Raw genomic sequence first — 19,739 nt, forward strand, 5'->3', positions numbered from 1 at the left:
TACGATTTTACAATATGATACGATATGATTCATACAATACAAATTTGTTTATGTATCATACAATTCATGAACACTTATGATATGCCAATACGATACGGAACTTTTTACACACAATACGATACTGACAACTATGGTTGATAATGAACAAAGATTGAAAGGTCTAGACCTGGTTTCTAGGTCTGTTTTTTTTTTTTTTTAAATAATAATAAAATTAAATTATAATTTAAAATATGATATGTCAATTTGTTTTTCCTTATAGGTGATGTGTCACTCATGCTTTAAGGATATTTTTAATAAATTAATGATGTGGCATCATCTATACCATTTATTATATATAAAATGAATGGTTGAAATTAAAAAAACTCAAATGTAGTAAAATACTCTAAAAACTCCAGAAAATCTAGATCCATGTTTAAGCCATTGCATTAACTCTTTTGGTGTACAATTGTACAAGCTTGTGGTTGTGATTCTAATAAAAAAAAAAAAAAAAAGCTTGTGATTGTGATAGTGACTTTGCAGGAACCGAAAGGAATTACATCATATAACAATAATGATCAATATCTTTTAGAATTTTTAGGGAACTCTTCCGTGTAGAGTTTATTAAATCATTGATTGCTCTGTTCCTCAAAAAAATTATTAAAAAAAAAAAAAAAAATCAGTGATTGCTCTTTTAGAATAAATGGTCCAAATAATGTTATGTCATTAATCCAAGAACAAAATTCCTAAAATAATGGTTTTTAAAAACTATAAATATACGTTCTTAATGTCTATAAGTATATATTATAATTGATAAGGGAGTTGCTATAAGTTCCTCTACAATTATCTTTGAAATTCCGCTTAAGCTTAATGTTGGTGACCTTTGATTTTCTTGAGTTGTTTTTAAAAACCAAAATTTTAAGGATTTTGTTAATGAATTGAAGACATTGTATAATCCGGACCATTTATTATAAACGAAATGACACGACAAAAGAAATCGTATGAGATAGTGAATTCCCTATGAGCTGTGAAGGATTCAGCAAAACCTACATAGAAGCACGCAGGCCAGAGGTTTAACAGCTTTCAACAGCTAGCCAGAATGAGAATGTGCTATAAGGAATTAATTTGTTTTGACATATTGAAAAGATAAATAAAAAGTTAGCAAGTGGAATATTCATACATACAGGAAATCAAACTACAGGAACACACATATATACTGAAAAATGTTACAGCATCTAGAAAATCTGCCTGCGAGGTATCAACCGTCAAAGATATTTTGATGAGTTTAAAGTTGCCACCTATAAATTAAATTGAGGTATCCATAATGTTACATAATATCCCATGAACATGTTTGAATTGAAGTTCATATAACAGCCAACACAAGAAGCGAGGCAAATTCACCTGCAACCACCAAAAAAAAAAACCTTCGACTTTATATCATATGAATGGTTACAGCAACACATTTGTGAGAATAAAAGAGTATATGATAAAGAGATGCACTAGCAAAAAAAATTGTATTTTTGTAACTTGTACCTCAGGAAGAATGATCCAACAATTAGAAGGCTTCAATAATCAAATCATAACCTATTACTCTTGCTCCTGAGAATCATTTGCATGGTCAATTAAGCTCTTTAACATTTGCGCTCATGTGGGTGGCTACCACATCAGCAAGAGATTGTATTAGTGACTTTGGGTCAAATATTACACCAACTTTTGGATCATGTATAGAATCAACATTTATCTGCAAAATAAATAAATAATTTGTTACAACCAATGTCCACAGATAATGCATATTGTCATCATCAAGTCAAGTACATTTATTCAAGAATCAAAATAATAGATCAATTTTGGCTTAGGATACTTGGAGTTTTTCTGAATACAGGGCACTAGAAAATAATGACATAATAGAGAATCCTTCCTGGCTGCTGCCAAGGTTCAAGCTGTCAAAAGTCTAGCCTCATCAACCTTTCTTGTAACAACAGCAATATTCAAAACTAGCACTTTGATTGGAGGTGCCAAATCAGCCCCCATTGGGAAACTTTAGCTACCCCGGGGTAGTTTAAAAGCTTTCAGAAGTATGCCCTCATCATAGTAATATCTGAATAAAACTTTAATATCTTACCCTAAAAAGCATATTGCCTTAATTTTATTTTCAAATGAATACTGCTCAATTTGGAAATGAAATGTGGAACATCATAAATGGTAGTTTCATATAAGCACATTTTTCTAGAGCTTTTTGTATGGTATACCACTCAAAAAAAGCAGTAACACGCACACATACCACATCAAAGATTCCTTGGGCAGCCAAGCATTGATCATCTACAGGAATTTCACCGTATTTGGGCACCAAAAGTGTATTGATATACTGACTTGGCTGCACAAACATATAAACTTGAATAAATTACATATTTTCTTCATTTGTCATCTTCAATTCTTTCTAGGTGACAAGCAAGATTTTTTCATACTACATAGTACAGGCCTTATCACGAAAGATAAATTTTGAAAACCCCATTCATGCTGCAAAGAATGAGAATACTTTTGCTATGAAAACATCACAATTCTCCCATTTCAAAAATATGAAGGGAATAGAAAAGGTGGGGAGGGAGAGATGGTGAGGAAGAAACCATTCAGCCATTTGCCACAAAGACCTATGGATCCACCAATTTGGGGGAACATGAATGGTCATCAATTTATGTCAAGGGTATGAAGGTTGTAAAACGGAGAAAAGAATGGTTAATGAGTGCACCTCAGTTTTTCAGACCCCACGAAAACCTAAAGAGTCACCTCTACACATGTAGTGTAGAGGGAAAGAGAAGATTATGGAGAAAGCAAGTGTGATGATGCCTAAAGAGGAAAGGATAAAAATGATGCTCCCAGACTTTGTTCAGGTGTAAAGGACTGGGTAGACGTAAGGCTTGGGGAGAGAGAGTTTAGAGTACAGAGACCACCTGATGCAGGGAGTGCCAAAATCATCCAAGAATTTATTTTTTAATTTGCAGATAATTTTTTTTTGAATTTGGTGTTAATGTTGAGGGTTTTAAGGGATTTAATTAGATGTTTTCCAAATTGGTGTCATCCCTAAATCTTATTTAACTAGTACTCCCTATAATCGTGAAAAGGCAGTATGATTTGCAATAAGAATTATTATGATGAGAATACGTCTCCTTTTTTTTTTTTGATAGGTAAAGAATATGTCTCCTCTTCTGTTCTCTTTGTTTGGTGGTGATGCCAAATGCCCTTAGGTGGTAATGCCTAGGGTTCAGGCAGATTCTAAGAGGTGAGGTCTAGAGTTTGTTCTGTTTATCTTTTGTTCTTTCCTTCATCCTTATTTTCCTACCCTTGTTCTGCATCACCACCCCAATCAGAGAGAAAAACAAGATAAGATAAATGAAGATCACCCCTGTTAACTAGCTGTTTGTGTTCTGTGTTTGAGGAAATCAAAAAGGGTAAGGAACCAAAGAAAATTTAATATTAGCACAGCATTTCCAATGACAACAATAACTTATCAGTCAGCTTCATCCTAAAGGAGGACACAGTTTTAAGTTAACTTATAAACAGTTCGACCCTAATCAAGGAAACATTATAAATTGCATGCCCAAAATCACTATTTATGGCATCCATTTGAATGAGGATCACCTAGTCACTTGGCAGTCAGAAAAACTATTTCACATAAAAGTATCTACTCACATGGTTTTTTAGACAATTCTGAGGATCCCCATATGTTCGATTTAGAGCATCTGTAATGGCAGTTACAAAGCAAGAAGCAGAGAAGCCACTCGTTTCTCGGTCATGTGTACTATTCAGCAGAAGCACCTAATATTGGATAAACCATTAAGTACAAAACATATATTAAAACATGCAAAATAAATAAAGTAGATGTCAGTGTCAAAAATCTGTAAAAATAAGCATATATATTCAGATGGACTTATAAAAAATAAAATAAAAAACAATCGTACATATACAGATGTACAAAGCAAGACATAGTAAATTCAAAAGACCTAGCCAAATGGATTCAAGAAACCATTTAAAACATTTACTCAATAATCGCATGTATCAATAACTACTTGCACTTGATAGTGTGATGGAAAGGTACCTTGCGGCAGGACCTTGAAGAAATGATCTCCCCAATGCCTAGTAATACCTAGAAGCGGTAAATGATCAATGAGAAATATAAAAGACAAGTTTCCCTTTTCTTTCTTTCTCTCTCACTTTTTTTTTTTTTTTTTTTTTTTTTTTGCTGAAAAGAAAAAATAATAATAATAATTGTTGCTAGTTAACAAATATCACAAATTGTAGAGTGCTTCTTACAAGATGGACTAGAAAGCTAAATTCCAGTGAGTGAGCTTCTCTTAGTTTTAAACCGGTATGCATATAATTCTTAACATCAAGTCAGTAAATTAGAACTTGACTCTGATAATTTCCATTTCACTCAAGCAGTTTGCTAGCTAACGGTCAAGAATTTTACCAATGATGGACAAATGGAAGTACCAAGGGATCCCATAGCATAAACAATGCAGTCCACTTTACTCAACTGGTCCAGGACAGCTGGATTTGCTGTGGGGAAGACCTAGTCAATATCAAAAGAGAAATGATCATGGGTTCTGGATATCAAGAATTAGTACACATATCTTAAATATATACTTTCCATACAGAATCAACATAGGCTGATGTGTTAGAACTACAGAAAGGCACATCTTGTATTTTCCCATAAGCCAAGGAGTCAATTTTTTTAATAACTCAAGTCCTCAAGAAAATATAACAAATTTGAAAAGCTCCCATTTTTACTGATGGCTAATGCTAAATCAGTTTAAAGAAAGGTTTTTATTTTAGCCTAGACTTTTTTCACATTGGTAAATTATGCACACCGTCAGTAGATCTTGAATCATGACTGTACTCTCCACCTTGTTTTCATGGGAAGAAGGTTCATTTTAAGCTAGAACTCATAGGCTTATATCTTGGCCTAGATTAATGCTTGTCAGACAACATTCTAATATTAAAGAGAAAATTACTGGAAACTTGTAGTAGAAAGAAATTAATATAACATACTAAAGCTAAAATTTATATATAATTTATCTCTATATAACTAGAGATATATGAAAAAAAAAAAAATATATATATATATATATATATATATATATATAAACAATCAAATATTGATGAAAACAGAAGTATTAGTTCCATAGGACTCGCATATCTCAGGAAGCACAAATTGGACTTCCTGACACCATAACATGCTGTTGAAGAATCAAAAATGTAAAACATGACTAACCCAACATCCCTATGACAGACATGTTTCACTCAATTAGCAAAAGGAATAGAATTATATTATGGCACCAATGCCAAAAAACTTTTTTTCTTTTTTCTGATGATAAGTAAAACTGATCCAGACCCACACACAGGAGTCAAGATGGGGCAGGGGCAGGATTTTTTTTTTTTTTGATAGATAATGAAAAATTTTATTAAGAAAAAAATAGCCAACCCGAGTACATTGGAGATATACTATGGGGGCAAAAATCAAGAACCAAAATTACAATGATCAAGTAACAGAGGAAGAGGAAAACAAGAAAAATGCGACAAGGCCACACTCCAAACAAGGAGAGTGTGTAAGAAAAGTGACTTAATCTCTAGCAAGGACCATTCACATCCCTCAAAACAGCGAGCATTTCTTTCCCTCCAAATACACCACATCAAACAATGCAGCACAAATCTCCAAAGATCTATATTGTGATGCCACCCAAATTTACCTTGCCAAGATTCAAACACCTCAATAACCTTAAGTGGCATAACCCAATTCAGCCCAAAAAACAAAACACCAACGACCACAACTCAGAAGCTAAAGGACAATGAAGCAAAAGATGATCCACCGACTCTCCACACCTGTTATACATGTAACACCAATCAAGGACAACAATACGCCATTTACGAAGCTTATCAATTGTAAGAATCTTACCGAAAGAAGCTGACCATGAAAAGAAAACCACCCTTGGAGGAACCTTTGATTGCCACACCGACCTCCAAGGGAAAGAGAGGGAAGGAGGGTAGAAAGAAAGATAAAAACTACTAACCTCAAACCCTCCACTCTTAGCTAGCTTCCAACAAACCTCATCAAGGCCAACCCCCCGCACTTCCAAAGAATAAACAATTTCCATGAACCGATCAAAAGATTCTTCCTCCCAATCTTGCGGAGATCGACGAAATTGAAAATTCCAATGTAGCTGCCCACCAAAGCAGCCCATAACCTCCGCCACTAAAGAATCCCTTGCCCTACTAAGAATGTGAAGTTCTAGAAAAGCCTCTTTGAGGGAACAATCCCCACACCACACGTGCTTCCAAAACTTCACTCTAGTACCATCACCCACATCATACCTTAACCGTTTAGAGAAGTTCAACCAGCCACTTCTAATAAACCTCCATAGACTAACACCATACGGACTAGTCACCTTTTTCATGCACCACCCACCTCAAACATTCCCATATTTTGCCTCTATGACCCTCCTCCATAGCGCATCTGTCTCTAAACCATACCTCCACAACCACTTGCCCAACAAAGTAGTGTTAAAACTTCTCAATCGTCTGATACCTAGCCCCCCAACCTGCATTGGCTTGCAAACCTTAGCCCATTTCATCAAGTGAAATTTAGAATCACCATTAATACCACTCCAAATAAAATTTCTTTGTAGTTTCCCCATACGATTAGCAACCTTCCCAGGTATAGGAAGAATGGAAAGGAAATAAGTAGGTAAGGAGGATAGGGTACTTTTAATAAGAGTGACCCTACCGCCCTTAGATAAATAAAGCCTCTTCCAACCTGCTAGTCTTCGTTCCATCTTCTCTAAAATAGGATTCCATAATGATACCTCCTTGAATTTGGCGCCCAAAGGAAGTCCCAAATATTTCAAAGGAAGAGAAGAGTGCCTACAACCCAACAACCCCACTAGCACATCCAAATTATGTACCTCTCCAAGTGGAACCAACTTTGATTTCCCCAAATCAATTTTTAACCCTGAAACCTCCTCAAATCTATTCAAAATCTCCCTTAAAGTAACTAACTAATTAGGACAGCATCACAAAAAATAAGTGTCATCCACAAAAAGGAGATGAGACACCATCATTGAAGCACTAGTAGTAGAACTTACAGAGAAGCCCGTAAATTGTCCAGCAGGTGCAACCATATCCAACATACGACTCAAATCCTCCATAACAATATCTAAAAGCAACAGATATAGAGGATCCCCTTGCCTAATCCCCCTAGAGCTTTCAAAAAAACGCGAAGGACTCCCATTAATTAGTATGGAAAATTTAGCAGTAGAAATGCAATACCAAAACCATTTTCTCCACTTATCAGAAAACCCACAGTGCCGCAACATGTGCATAAAGGATAAGTTTTTTTTATAATACAATAGTTATAGTGGTGTTGCGGGGATTTGAATCCTGTATGTCTCCATTGGAAACACCAAGAGGTACTAGTTGAACTACAAGGCTTTTCATTCCTTTTTTTATCCTTTTAAAATGAAATAAAAATATTTGCAGTATGACACGAATGAATAAACATTTTTTTGGCATGCAAATAAAACTCATGCACCAATTCAGGATTGAGGCCATGACCTCACCCTCCACCCCTTGGTTTATGGGTGAAAAGATATATTGTTTGATACAAAGACCATTGGCTTTATACATGACTGAATAATGAGATATACAATTGAGTTATCATGACAATATCCCTAATACTATATAAAAACATATAATGCAAAATTCACCTCATGCAGCAAATTACTGCCCTCACTTGACATGTAGAAAACCCGCTTTATTCTTGAAGGAAGCGCTGGAACTGAAGATCTTTCCTATCATAAATATCAGGCATTTGAATATAGAAGAAACTGTGTAAATAATTACCAGAAAATGAGAAACTTTGTCTACTATAAATGTATCAAAAAAGTACCAGCATAGTGCCAAAACTCATTTAACAAGTCAACATCATATTCATAGGAACTCTTCCTCTATACCAACACCCTTTTATTTCCTTCATAAATGAAACACTTTACAAAGACACCAGGGGGACACCATAGAATTAGTATACAAGAGAGGAGAACCAATAACAACACCCTAAGGACTATATCTGAGGACACTTTGAAGGAAAAAGGATTTGAAAAACACAATTGAAATCAAGTACCCATCCCCATTCTATTGTTTACTTTGACCTTTACTGGAAATTTGGCATTCACTATTAACAGTCCAGAATAATAATTTAGTCCAAATTAAGGGATTAAAAATAAATGATAAATGACAAGGCTTGTCACTTCCAAATTCAAATGAACAAAAAAAACCTCGTCATCTTCAGGATGCCATTGTGACCTCAACCACACTATTGTTGCCATGACCGCACAAATATTGCTACCAATCCACCATCACCAGTCCACCACTCTAGTGACCACCATTGCAACAATTCCCACCAACATAAGTTTTCAATTACTCACCAAATGCTTTCAATAATACTCATCTTGAAAACTCTCCAGATGGATGATGCTATTGACATTATTTGACAATAATTAGCATAATTAGGCTTCTTATCATGAAACAGTAGCAGCATACCTTATTAATAGGCTCCATGGAACCACAAGTTGGATGAGAAATTTCATTCTGACCTCTTATTATAGTCCCATCCTAAGGTTAAGTTGCACAGAAGAGAACCATCAGAAAAAATCATAACACAAAACTCCCCTATTGAATATCTAAAACTAGCATCATTTCTGCAGACTATGGTTGCATAATTAGTTAAGTTAAAAATGAGTTAATACAACATCACAGAAAAGGATTGAATCGTTTCAATAACACATTGATAGCCAAAATAAACATCTCCCAAAAGATAAGCATATAAAATTTCAGCAAAACAATGAAACTCAAATATAAAATGCAGCAGCAAGAGAAAACACAATATAAATGAACCATGGATTCAGATACATTCACAAGATTATGACAATTCATATCCCTTAATAGGAGCTTGATTTATCAATTCCAATAATTCCAAAGAGTCTAATCCTAAAATTAAGAAACTTTTATCAATTATTAGCTACCCAACTTAATACATCTTCATCCAAATTGATTATTTGCTATTTGGGTCCTCTTTAGATAAATCATTAGTGGACCACGTGCAAAATAGAACTAATAGAAAGCATAACAGATTAACATGCCATATATAAACTACATGTGCATCACAAACTAAGCATCAGATATTTACCATCCTAGACAGAGGACAAAACCCCTAGAAACTTTTGGAGTAAATTGGGAACTCAGAATGTAAAATCGCTCCTCAACAAGAGAGAATTTTCTTGGACAATGGAAAATAACTTGGCATGTGTATGTCTATTGCCATGCTCGTGCATCACTTATAAGTTGTGCTAAAACTCATCTTGCCCACAAATATTGTTTTCCATAGATGAACTGACATTAGAGTTGTCATATGCTATGCATGCCTTCTACGAAAAACTAAGATAGAGCTTAATGGACAATAAATCAAACCATCTCAGCTGATGTCAATTTTTACTCTTTTGGATCTCAGGGAAAAACAGTTTATTATGACAACTTTGGCAGACCAAGGTAATAGAAAAATACACAATGTCATTTTAGACTTTGAGCAGGATGGCTGGAAGTTTGGGCTTGACCAAAAAAGGTTGGAAGTCAGACCAATGGTCAGATGAAGGTGGTGGATCAAAAGCTAAAACTTTGACAATGCCAGGGCAAATGGAGGAATTGAAATCTTAATTACAATGTTCCTGTTGGGATGAAATTACCACATAGATAGGATCCAGCAAGATGCCATACCCTGCTTACCAATGATCAATATTGGGCATCACCACTATTAGTACAATTAATGAACTCTCAACTAAACTTTTCATGATAGGCATAAACTTAGCCTCCAAAATAAATGGTAAACTAAAATACAAAATGAAAAAAATATATGCCCACAAGCATACATGTACATATCAAAATATAGATCAAGTCATCATCATACCCATAATTCACATCCTAATGTAAGCCTGTCATTGGTCGAAATCACTGGGAGGACCAGACTTTCAGAAGGAATATGTGAAACACGTGAGAACAAAAATATTGCAGCATCTAAAGACTGAAAAAATATACGTGCTCCTGCAAAGAAGAAATTCCCAATGCTGCAAAAATTGTGAGTGTCAGTTAAGTAAATGGTAATATCAGAAAAGAAATTAATAAGAATAAGAATTAACTAAGATGTAATAATTATTTACTAGTAAAATTGGATTAACCACTAGTGATTGAGCAAAATAAATAAATAAATGAATTGTGTTTAAGGGCTTGAATGTTCACAATCACAACAACAAATGACAATTCAATACCCAAACAAAGTAATTTGTCTTATATTCATGATGGCCCATGGGAAAAAAAAGATGGGGTGTTTATCTTGTTGACAAATTCTATGTATGGTATGTGTGGAAAGCTATATATGGTATAATCTTGGGCGTGAAGGTGAAGGAAATATTCAGAGAAGGAAACTGAGTAATTAGAGATTATTTGATTTCCTATTTCTGTTATTGTATTCCTATTATAAGTTTTAGGGTTTCTCTATTTAATCAGAGTTGTACAGTGGAATAAGTAAGTAATAATGCAATTATTTTATTCCTCTCTTCTCTAGATACTAGTTTCTTTTGTTTCTTCATGGTATCAGAGCTTCTCTGGTCCTAAGGGAAGTATTTCTCGAGTTGTTGGGCACTAGTCCTCTTGGTCTTTTCTGGCGAAGGGGTTGTTTTCTGGCAGCCAGAGGCATCTGATTCCAGCAGGGTACTGTCCATGAAAAACAGTGATGTCATCCATCTGGTTTGTTTTCTGTTTCCTGCCCAGCTTTACCACATGTAATTATTCTTAAAATAAAAAAGGAAGAAAAAAAATCGTACTGTACAAGCTCTGTACATGTCTCTTTATTTGAATATTGCTCTATGATTTGATTCGTGCTACTCAGTTTTTTATCGTATTAAGCCCAGTTATGGAGCTATTTTATTTGGATGGCTGATTCGGAAAAGTCAGAAGTTAGTAAGACCTCCAAAACTCACACTAGAGGGGTAGAGAGTCAGGTGACCTCCCTGAGTGACAATCCAACTCTCCAGATTACAACTCAAAAGTTGGACGGGCTAAACTACCTAACATGGTCCCAATCTGCATTAATGTTTATTCGGAGTAAAGGGAAAATGGGCTATTTGAATGGGAAAATTACAGAGCCCTTAGAGATTGATCCCACATATGACAAATGGGAGGCAGAGAACTCTACAATCATGTCTTGGTTGGTGCATTCTATGAAACCAGAGATCAGTCAGGGATATTTATTTCTTCGTACTGCAAAGGAGATTTGGCATGCAGCAGCTCAAGCCTACTCCAAAATGGGAAATAAAGCACAAGTTTATGATTTGAAGCGTCGTATTCGAGCGACTTCTCAAAGTGATTGGTCTGTTGCAACTTACTAACATAACCTTCGTGCTTTGTGGCAAGAATTAGATCACTATCAAACTTTCAAAGCTAAATGTGCACAGGATGCGATAGACTTTCAGAAACTTGTTGAAGATGAACGTATTTATGAATTCTTGGGAGGACTACGAGCTGAATATGATCAAGTTCGAGTCCAAATCTTGGGAAAGGATCCTCTTCCCTCACTCAAATAGGTGTTCTCATATGTTCAGAATGAAGAAAGTCATCGGAGTGTTATGTTATATTCATCTACTCAAGAACAATCTGCATTGGCCACTACTTTTCAACGTGCTGCCAAAGGAGATTCTAAGAATTGGGACAAAGGTCATTGGAATGAGAATGCTCTAGATGACAAGGACAAATTATTTTGTGATCATTGTAATAGGCCACGCCATACTCGAGAGACATGTTGGAGGCTCCATGGCCGTCCTACAAGAGGACGAGGGCACCGTTCTGGTGGATTCTCTCATCCACATGCAAACCACACTACTTCCACAGAGGACATACCTCCAGCACCTACTTCAGCTCCTACTCATGAGAGGGCACTAAACACCGAGGAGTTGGCACAGCTATGTCAGTTTATGGCTCGATTGGAAACACCTACTAATGCATCCTCATCCTTTGCCCATTCAGGTAATTTAGCTACAGCCCTTAATGCATCGTCAACAGAGAATGATGATCCTTGGGTAATTGACCCTGGAACTACAAATCATATGACTAGTAAATCCTCTTCTCTTTCCTCCTATAACCTTTGTTCCAGCAAGGACAAAATTAGAGTAGCCAATGGTTCTTTATCACCTATCTGTGGTAAAGGTTCAATTGTTGTGACTCCATCCATGGCTTTATCTTCTGTGCTTCATGTTCCTAACCTAGCTACAAATTTATTATCTATTGCTCGTATAACCCTTGAGTTAAATTGTTGAGCCATTTTTTACTCATCCTACTGTTGTTTTCAAACCTAACCACGAGGCGGATGATTGGCAATGGTAGCCTTAAGGATGGTCTCTACTATCTCGACAAACAGCCCAAAGCACAAGGATGGCTCAAAAGGCTTATCATACAGTGCAATCAGATGACTCAGCAGCTCAGATTTGGTGATGGCATCAGAGACTAGGACATCCCTCTTTTACATTGTTACAAAAAGTGTTTCCTTCTTTATGTCAGCATAATAATGTCTCCATATTTCAATGTGAGACATATGAACTAGCTAAACACCATCGAGTGTCTTTTCCTCTTAGTAGTAATAGAAGTTCTGCACCTTTTTCACTTATTCATACTAATGTTTGGGGGCCCTCTAGGGTTGTTTCTCTAAATGGGTGTCGTTGGTTTATTTCCTTTATTGATGATTTTTCACGAACTACATGGATATATTTGTTAAAAGACAAAAGTGATGTGTTTACTGTCTTTCAACTGTTTCACAAAATGGTTCAAACGCAATTCAACACCTCAATAAAAACAATTTGTCCGGACAATGGGGTGGGGGGGGGGAATATATGTCTAGTACTCTTCAAAAATATTTTCATACACATGGTATTATTCATCAAACCACTTGTGCTTATACCCCTCTACAAAATGGGGTTGCTGAAAGAAAAAATCGACATCTCCTAGAAGTCACACGGGCTCTTCTCCTTACTGCCAGTGTTCCAAAGTCCTACTGGGGAGATGCCTTGCTCACTGCAACTTATCTCATCAATAGAATGCCATCTCGCGTCCTTGACTTCAAGAGACCACTTGAGGTACTTTTTTCATCTGTACCATCCTCTACTTTTATCATCCCTCCTCATGTCTTCGGCTGTATCTATTTTGTCCATCTTCATGGTCAATTTAGAAGTAAATTAGACCCTCGTGCCCTCAAATGTGTCTTTATAGGTTACTCTCCCACTCAAAAGGGATATAAATGTTATCACCCTCCTTCTCGAAAACACTTTGTGCCAATGGATGTAACCTTCTTTGAGATACAATTTTACTTCTCCTCACCTCAAACTCCTCCTCAGGGGGAGTATAATGGTGATGAGGAGTTTTCTGTGTCCTTACCTGTTCTTAGTACCTCCACTAATGTTGACTCAAAAACTGATTTCATTGATGTTGAAGTGCAAGAGGCTAATAATGAGCTGTCATCCACTGATGATAAGCTAGATGAGACACCTGTTAAAAAACTAAGGATCTATTCAAGGCGCCAGAAAAGTAAGACTACTCCTAAAGCTCCCGAGCAATCATCTGAACCCGACTCGGGTAATTCTACTCCTGTTCTCTCTATACCCACCATAAATGATATTGATCTTCCTATTGCACAACGCAAAGGAGTTAGATCATCCACTCATCATCCCATATCAAATTTTCTTTCATATCAACATATCTCACCAATATTTGACTCTTTCCTATCCAAGTTATCTTCTGTGTCTATCCCTCAAACCTTCCAGGAAGCATTAGTAGACCCAAAATGGAAAGAAGCAATGCAAGAAGAGATGAGAGCTCTTAAGAAAAATGATACATGGGATTTTGTTGACTTGCCGAATGGAAAAAGGGCAGTTGGATGCAAGTGGATGTTTACAATTAAGCATAAAGCAGATGGGTCACTGGAAAGATACAAAGCTAGATTGGTTGCAAAAGGTTTCACACAAACCTATGGGATTGATAATAAGGAGACATTCGCACCAGTAGCAAAGATGAACTCTATACGAGTTCTTATCTCATTGGCAGCAAATCAAGATTGGCCTCTACACCAATTAGATGTAAAGAATGCTTTCCTCCATGGAGATCTTGAAGAAGAAGTATACATGGAACTCCCCCTGGCCTTAAGCTACCAGCTTCTAATGGGAAATTGTGCAAACTAAAGAAAGTCTTGTATGGACTGAAATAATCTCCTAAAGCATGGTTTGAAAGGTTTTCCTGAGCTGTGCAAAAATTTGGCTACAATCAAAGTCAGGCTGATCATACATTATTCATTAAGCATTCACTACAAGGAAAAGTAACAGCTCTTATTGTCTATGTGGATGATATGGTGCTAACTGGAAATGATGAGCAAGAGATACAGAGACTAAAGCAATCCTTGGCACAAGAATTTCAAATAAAGTACTTGGGAAATCTAAAGTACTTTCTAGGCATTGAGGGGGCAAGATCAATGCAGGGAATATTTCTTTCTCAACAGAAATACATACTCGATCTTCTCAAAGAAACAGGAATGTTAGGGTGCAAAGCTATTGATAATCCAATAGAGCAAAATGTCAAGTTGGGAGAAGACCACAACAGCCCCCTAGTAGAAAAAGGGAGATACCAGCAACTAGTTGGCAGACTAATCTACTTATCACACACTAGATTAGATATCGCTCATGCAGTAAGTGTGGTAAGTCAGTTTATGCATTCGCCACGAGAAACACGTATGAAAGCTATTCATAGAATTCTCCGTTACTTGAAATCCTCACCAGGTAAAGGAGTAACATATGCTCGACATGATCACTTGAAGATAGAAGCATATACAGACGCTGATTGGGCAGGTTCAATCATAGACCGACGCTCCACCTCTAGATATTGTCTATTTGTTGGAGGTAACTTGGTTACTTGGCAGAGTAAGAAACAATCAGTGGTTGCAAGATCCAATGTAGAGGTTGAGTTTAGAGCAATGGCTCATGGGATATGTGAGATATTATGGATGAAGATATTATTGAGGGAGCTTGGATATGACAGTAAGGATCCCATCAATCTGTTTTGTGACAATAAAGCAGCAATTAATATTGCTCATAATCCAATTCAACGCGATCAAACGAAACATATTGAAATTGATAAAACTTTATCAAGGAGAAACTGCGTAAAGGCATCATTTGTACTCCATATGTAAGAACTGGAGATCAACTCACAAACATCTTGACAAAGGGGGCAGCAACTAATCACTTCCATAGAATTCTGGACAAGCTAGGCATGAGAGATATCTACGCCTCAGCTTGAGAGGGAGTGTTGACAAATTCTATGTATGGTATGTGTGGAAAGCTATATATGGTATAACCTTGGGCGTGAAAGTGAAGGAAATATTCAGAGAAGGAAACTGAGTAATGAGAGATTATTTGATTTCCTATTTCTGTTATTGTATTCCTATTATAAGTTTTAAGGTTTCTCTATTTAATCAGAGTTGTACACAGTGGAATAAGTAAGTAATAATACAATTATTTTATTCCTCTCTTCTCTAGTTACTAGTTTCTTTTGTTTCTTCATATCTAATGGTTGAAAAGTTTTAACCTCATAATTCTAATGTATAAAATGTGTGAATACGGTAAGAAAATGAGTTGAAGCCAAATTAATTTGAAAAGATTGCTTAAAAGCTAAAGTTATTTAGGGACAACCTTTAAAGATTGATCAATGCCATTTCTGGAATCTTCTTGTAATAGTGAACCAAATGCAAATGTGTTCACAGGTTACATCCCCTACAAGTTGGACTAATATAGAGATTAACATCTGAGTTTCTGTGTTGGAGTACATTGACGTTGCAAATTGGCCTTCTCCTACACTGTTAATTTCTATAAGCCTAATCCTTAAGGAAGAGGTTTAAAACTCTTGTAAATTTATTCCACACCAAGATTTCACCAGTCATTGCTTATGTCCAGAACTTAGAAACTTGCTTTTAGCAAGTACTTCAAGACCAAAATCTCTTAATCCGTGTTTAACAATAGTTATATGATTTAATTCACCATTTCCCAACAGCTTAAGCTTTTGGAACTAGTGGTAATCTATCATGGTATCAAAGCAAGTGATCATGAGTTCGAACCTTGTCTCCACTCTACCTTCCCATTTACCATTGTTATGGGGGAATCTAGCCCCATGCGTGGGGGGAAGTGTTAGAATAATATTTAAATTATTAATTCATTCTTTCCTAATAGCTTAAGCTTTTGGAATTAGTGGTAATTTATCAATCCAAAACCTCCAAAAAGGAAATCATAAACTCCAAGATTATACAGCAATTGAGAGACACTACATGAAACAAAAAGCTTTAATAGATAAGCATAAACTACTTGTAATGGTTATTAGGAAGCCTACAATTACAAGGTTCACTCAAATATGATATTCAAATCCCTGAAATAGAGCACCATACTTGTGGACCATCAAAATTTTCACCATCACAACTCAAAACAATAGTCATCAAAATTTTAGAAGGCATTACTATGACACAAAAAATAAGAAACAACAGTAAGATCTAACTCAAATGACCAAAGTACCTGCCATTGCTAAAACAAAATGATTCATCAGACCGCCGGAGAATCTGTATTCAAAATTCATAAAAGTTATATAAATTTTCATGCCAAGCATCAAGATCAAGCAGTTCAAACTTCAAAAGATCAATCAAAATTAGGAAGGAATAAAATTGACATATGAAATCATAGAAGCAGTGATGAGGGGATTAAAAAAAAATGAAATTGTCCAAGCAATATTAAGAAAGCAAATAATAAAAAATATTTATGTGAAGATAAGAATAATTTCAATACATCCTTCACAGAGTTTATCATATTAAGTATTCAATCTTTGATTGCCACACATATTATCTAAAAAATTTAGCTATACCGCATAACGTGATATAATAAACAATATGGAAAGAATATACTGTTGAAGAGTACAATAAAAAAATTAAATTAATTGGAAGCTAAAGTAAAAGTCTATGAAAAACATTTAGGGCCAGAAAAGGAAAGAAAAAAGCTGGCATATGTCTCTTCGACAAGAACACTTAAGTTTATTTACAGACAATCAAGCACTGAAGCCAGATATTCACCTGGTTCTGAAAATAAGCCAGGAAAGCTCGAATTGTTTCCCTGTAGGGCTTTGATACACCATTCCACAGAAGATGTTGTCCTTCCACAATATCGTACCTGTCAAATTCTCAACTCAGCATACCATTACTCAATACCCCCATCACAGTAACACCTAGCAAGTAAATGAGATAAACTCAGAATACATAAATATTAACAAGACAGCACAAGTTTTTTTTTTTTTTTTTTTTGGTTACTAAATAACTAGACAGCAAAAGTCAAAAGTAGGGTATAGGTTAATGCTACCTGAAGAAGAAATAGTAGCAATACGACTTGTACACAATCAAAATAACCTTTTTTCATAAATAATATACAATTATTAAGAACTGAAAGGCATTTCCAACTATGAGAACATATGAAGTACATATACTTGTAAATTTATATGTTCATATGACCCTTTTTGCAGGATCAGGATCCTCACCATTAGCTTTTGAAACTGAGAGTGTCCATTAAAAATAAAATAAAAATAGTACATTCACGAATTTAAAGATGGATATGGTGCCACGTTATTCATAATCAGTTAGCATTCTTTATTTGCTGAAATGAGGTTTTGAACAACATAGCAACATGTACACTATTAGATTTATGAAAAAGTAAATCTCCACCCTCTCCATTTCAAAACAAATGAAAGGGAATCATTTTCCTGGTGTACATAATGCCTAATTACCCAAATTAAAAAAAGAGCTAGCCACATCAACACCCCCTCCTCCCTAAAAGAATAGGGAGCTTTTACAAATCTTTAGAGTTTAGAAAGAAGTTTTAATTGTTCTTCAAAGATTATCTTGAAAATGTATGTTGAAAATTTGGACTAGCAGAAGCTTATTCACACAAAAATTCTTAATCAGCAGAATGATTGCAGAACTCACGATTCTATTATAGAGTTCCATCACCCATGACTCACTTCAATTTTCTGTCTAATTCTTTGTAATTGTTTAAGATTATTTGTGTTCATCGGTCGCGTACATGAAGTAATCTTTTTCTTCAATCAAATTTCATTACTTATAAGAAAATATAATATAAAAATAAAAACATAACCATTCTGATTTGGCCAACGGGGCATCAAGTGGTAAACGATGACCAAGCAATCTTCGGACAGCAAGAGCCTCAGCACTGCTTTGATCCGACAACCTCAAACACCTCGACCTTATGTCTCCAACAGCCGGACCACCTAATACCATAACATAGAATTGTTGAGCAAAAACCAAAAATTCATTCATTAAAATAATTTTTTTTTTTTTAAAAAGAATTTACCGAGGACACGAACAATCTCAGCGGTGCTTCCTCCATCATCGGAAACAGGAAGAACATGGGCGACACGTGTCGTGAAATTCTTAAGCTCTTCCACCAAACCGTTAAACGCAGTCCCACCTGTACAAAATCCAAAATTGTTGTTGTTGTTGTTGTAAATAAAAACATAGAGAGAGAGAGAGAGAGATTGAGAGAAGGTAAAACCAGAAAAGACGAGCAAAGAAGGCTGGTTAGGGTTTGAGTTAGAGGAGCAACGGCAATGGTTGAGTGAGGAAGAACGAAGAGTAGCCATTGGAGAAAGAGATCCGAAAGGAAAATGGGAGAGAGAGAGAGGGGAGGTCTTAGCCGTAGTAGTAGTAGTACTACTACTACACAAATGGAAAGAGGGAGAGGTAGAGGGACCCAACCAACAGTCCGCCATATTCCCGCGTCTTTCCTTCCCCACCCACCCTCTAAAATTCTTTGGGCGAAGCTTCCCCCCTAATCCACTCCACCACTCAACACTTTTTTTCCAAATTCCCTATAATAAATTAATAAAATTCAAAACAGGACAAACAAACATGAAACATGTAATGGAACAAAATTCCACATCACCACTAGCATTTTCTTTTTCTTTTTAAGAAACAAACTCAAAACAGCACTAGCATTTTATTTTATTTTATTTTATTTTTTTGTGTCTTGGTTTGATTATAACTCTTTATTATCAAACTAAGATACCAATCAGTTTTTGGTATAGACGGAGATTAAACCAGATCTCTTATTTAACCATCAAAGATTTTACCAATTGAGCTAGCTGGAATCCACAATAGTACTAGCACTAACACTTGATTTTAGGGTTTCATATTGTTTTTGACTATTACAAATTTTACTTTATATATATATATATATATATGATGAATACTTATATTTAATAATTGGATGTGACATCAAATAAATGTCTAATTTTTTTTTTTTTAATCAATACAACATAGCATTTGAATTAGCTACTTCTTTTGTCATAATTAGAGGCGTGCATCAAACTTATCAACCGAGCAAAACCAACCCAGCTCAACATCTTGACTTTCAAGTTGGTTTTTATGGATTGGTAGGTTCGGTTAGGGTGGAAATTTTATTTTTAGACTTGGGTTGGATCGGGTTGAGTTCAAGTTGATAATTTGATCGACCCATTTAACCCAACCTAATCTACCATGTATATAAGTTTATTCAATTGCCTTTTAATTTAACTAGCATATAACTCAT

General features: G+C 35.6%; 1 protein-coding gene across 1 annotated transcript; it reads right to left on the bottom strand.

Annotated features, from left to right (window-relative positions):
- Nucleotides 1-1,087: 1,087 nt before the first annotated feature.
- LOC126726173 (uncharacterized protein YNL011C) lies at nucleotides 1,088-18,975 on the bottom strand. The gene is made up of 14 exons (XM_050431305.1): nucleotides 18,705-18,975; nucleotides 18,504-18,620; nucleotides 18,288-18,420; nucleotides 17,216-17,312; nucleotides 16,668-16,711; nucleotides 9,986-10,142; nucleotides 8,566-8,637; nucleotides 7,734-7,817; nucleotides 4,442-4,543; nucleotides 4,070-4,117; nucleotides 3,664-3,789; nucleotides 2,258-2,350; nucleotides 1,510-1,717; nucleotides 1,088-1,377 (listed from the first exon to the last, which is right to left on the bottom strand). The coding sequence occupies exons 1-13, from the start codon at nucleotides 18,919-18,921 to the stop codon at nucleotides 1,595-1,597; spliced, it is 1,413 nt and encodes a 470-aa protein (XP_050287262.1). The 5' UTR covers nucleotides 18,922-18,975; the 3' UTR covers nucleotides 1,088-1,377; nucleotides 1,510-1,594.
- Nucleotides 18,976-19,739: the final 764 nt, after the last annotated feature.

The sequence above is a fragment of the Quercus robur genome, chromosome 5, assembly GCF_932294415.1.
Source record: "Quercus robur chromosome 5, dhQueRobu3.1, whole genome shotgun sequence".
NCBI classification, from domain to species: domain Eukaryota; kingdom Viridiplantae; phylum Streptophyta; class Magnoliopsida; order Fagales; family Fagaceae; genus Quercus; species Quercus robur.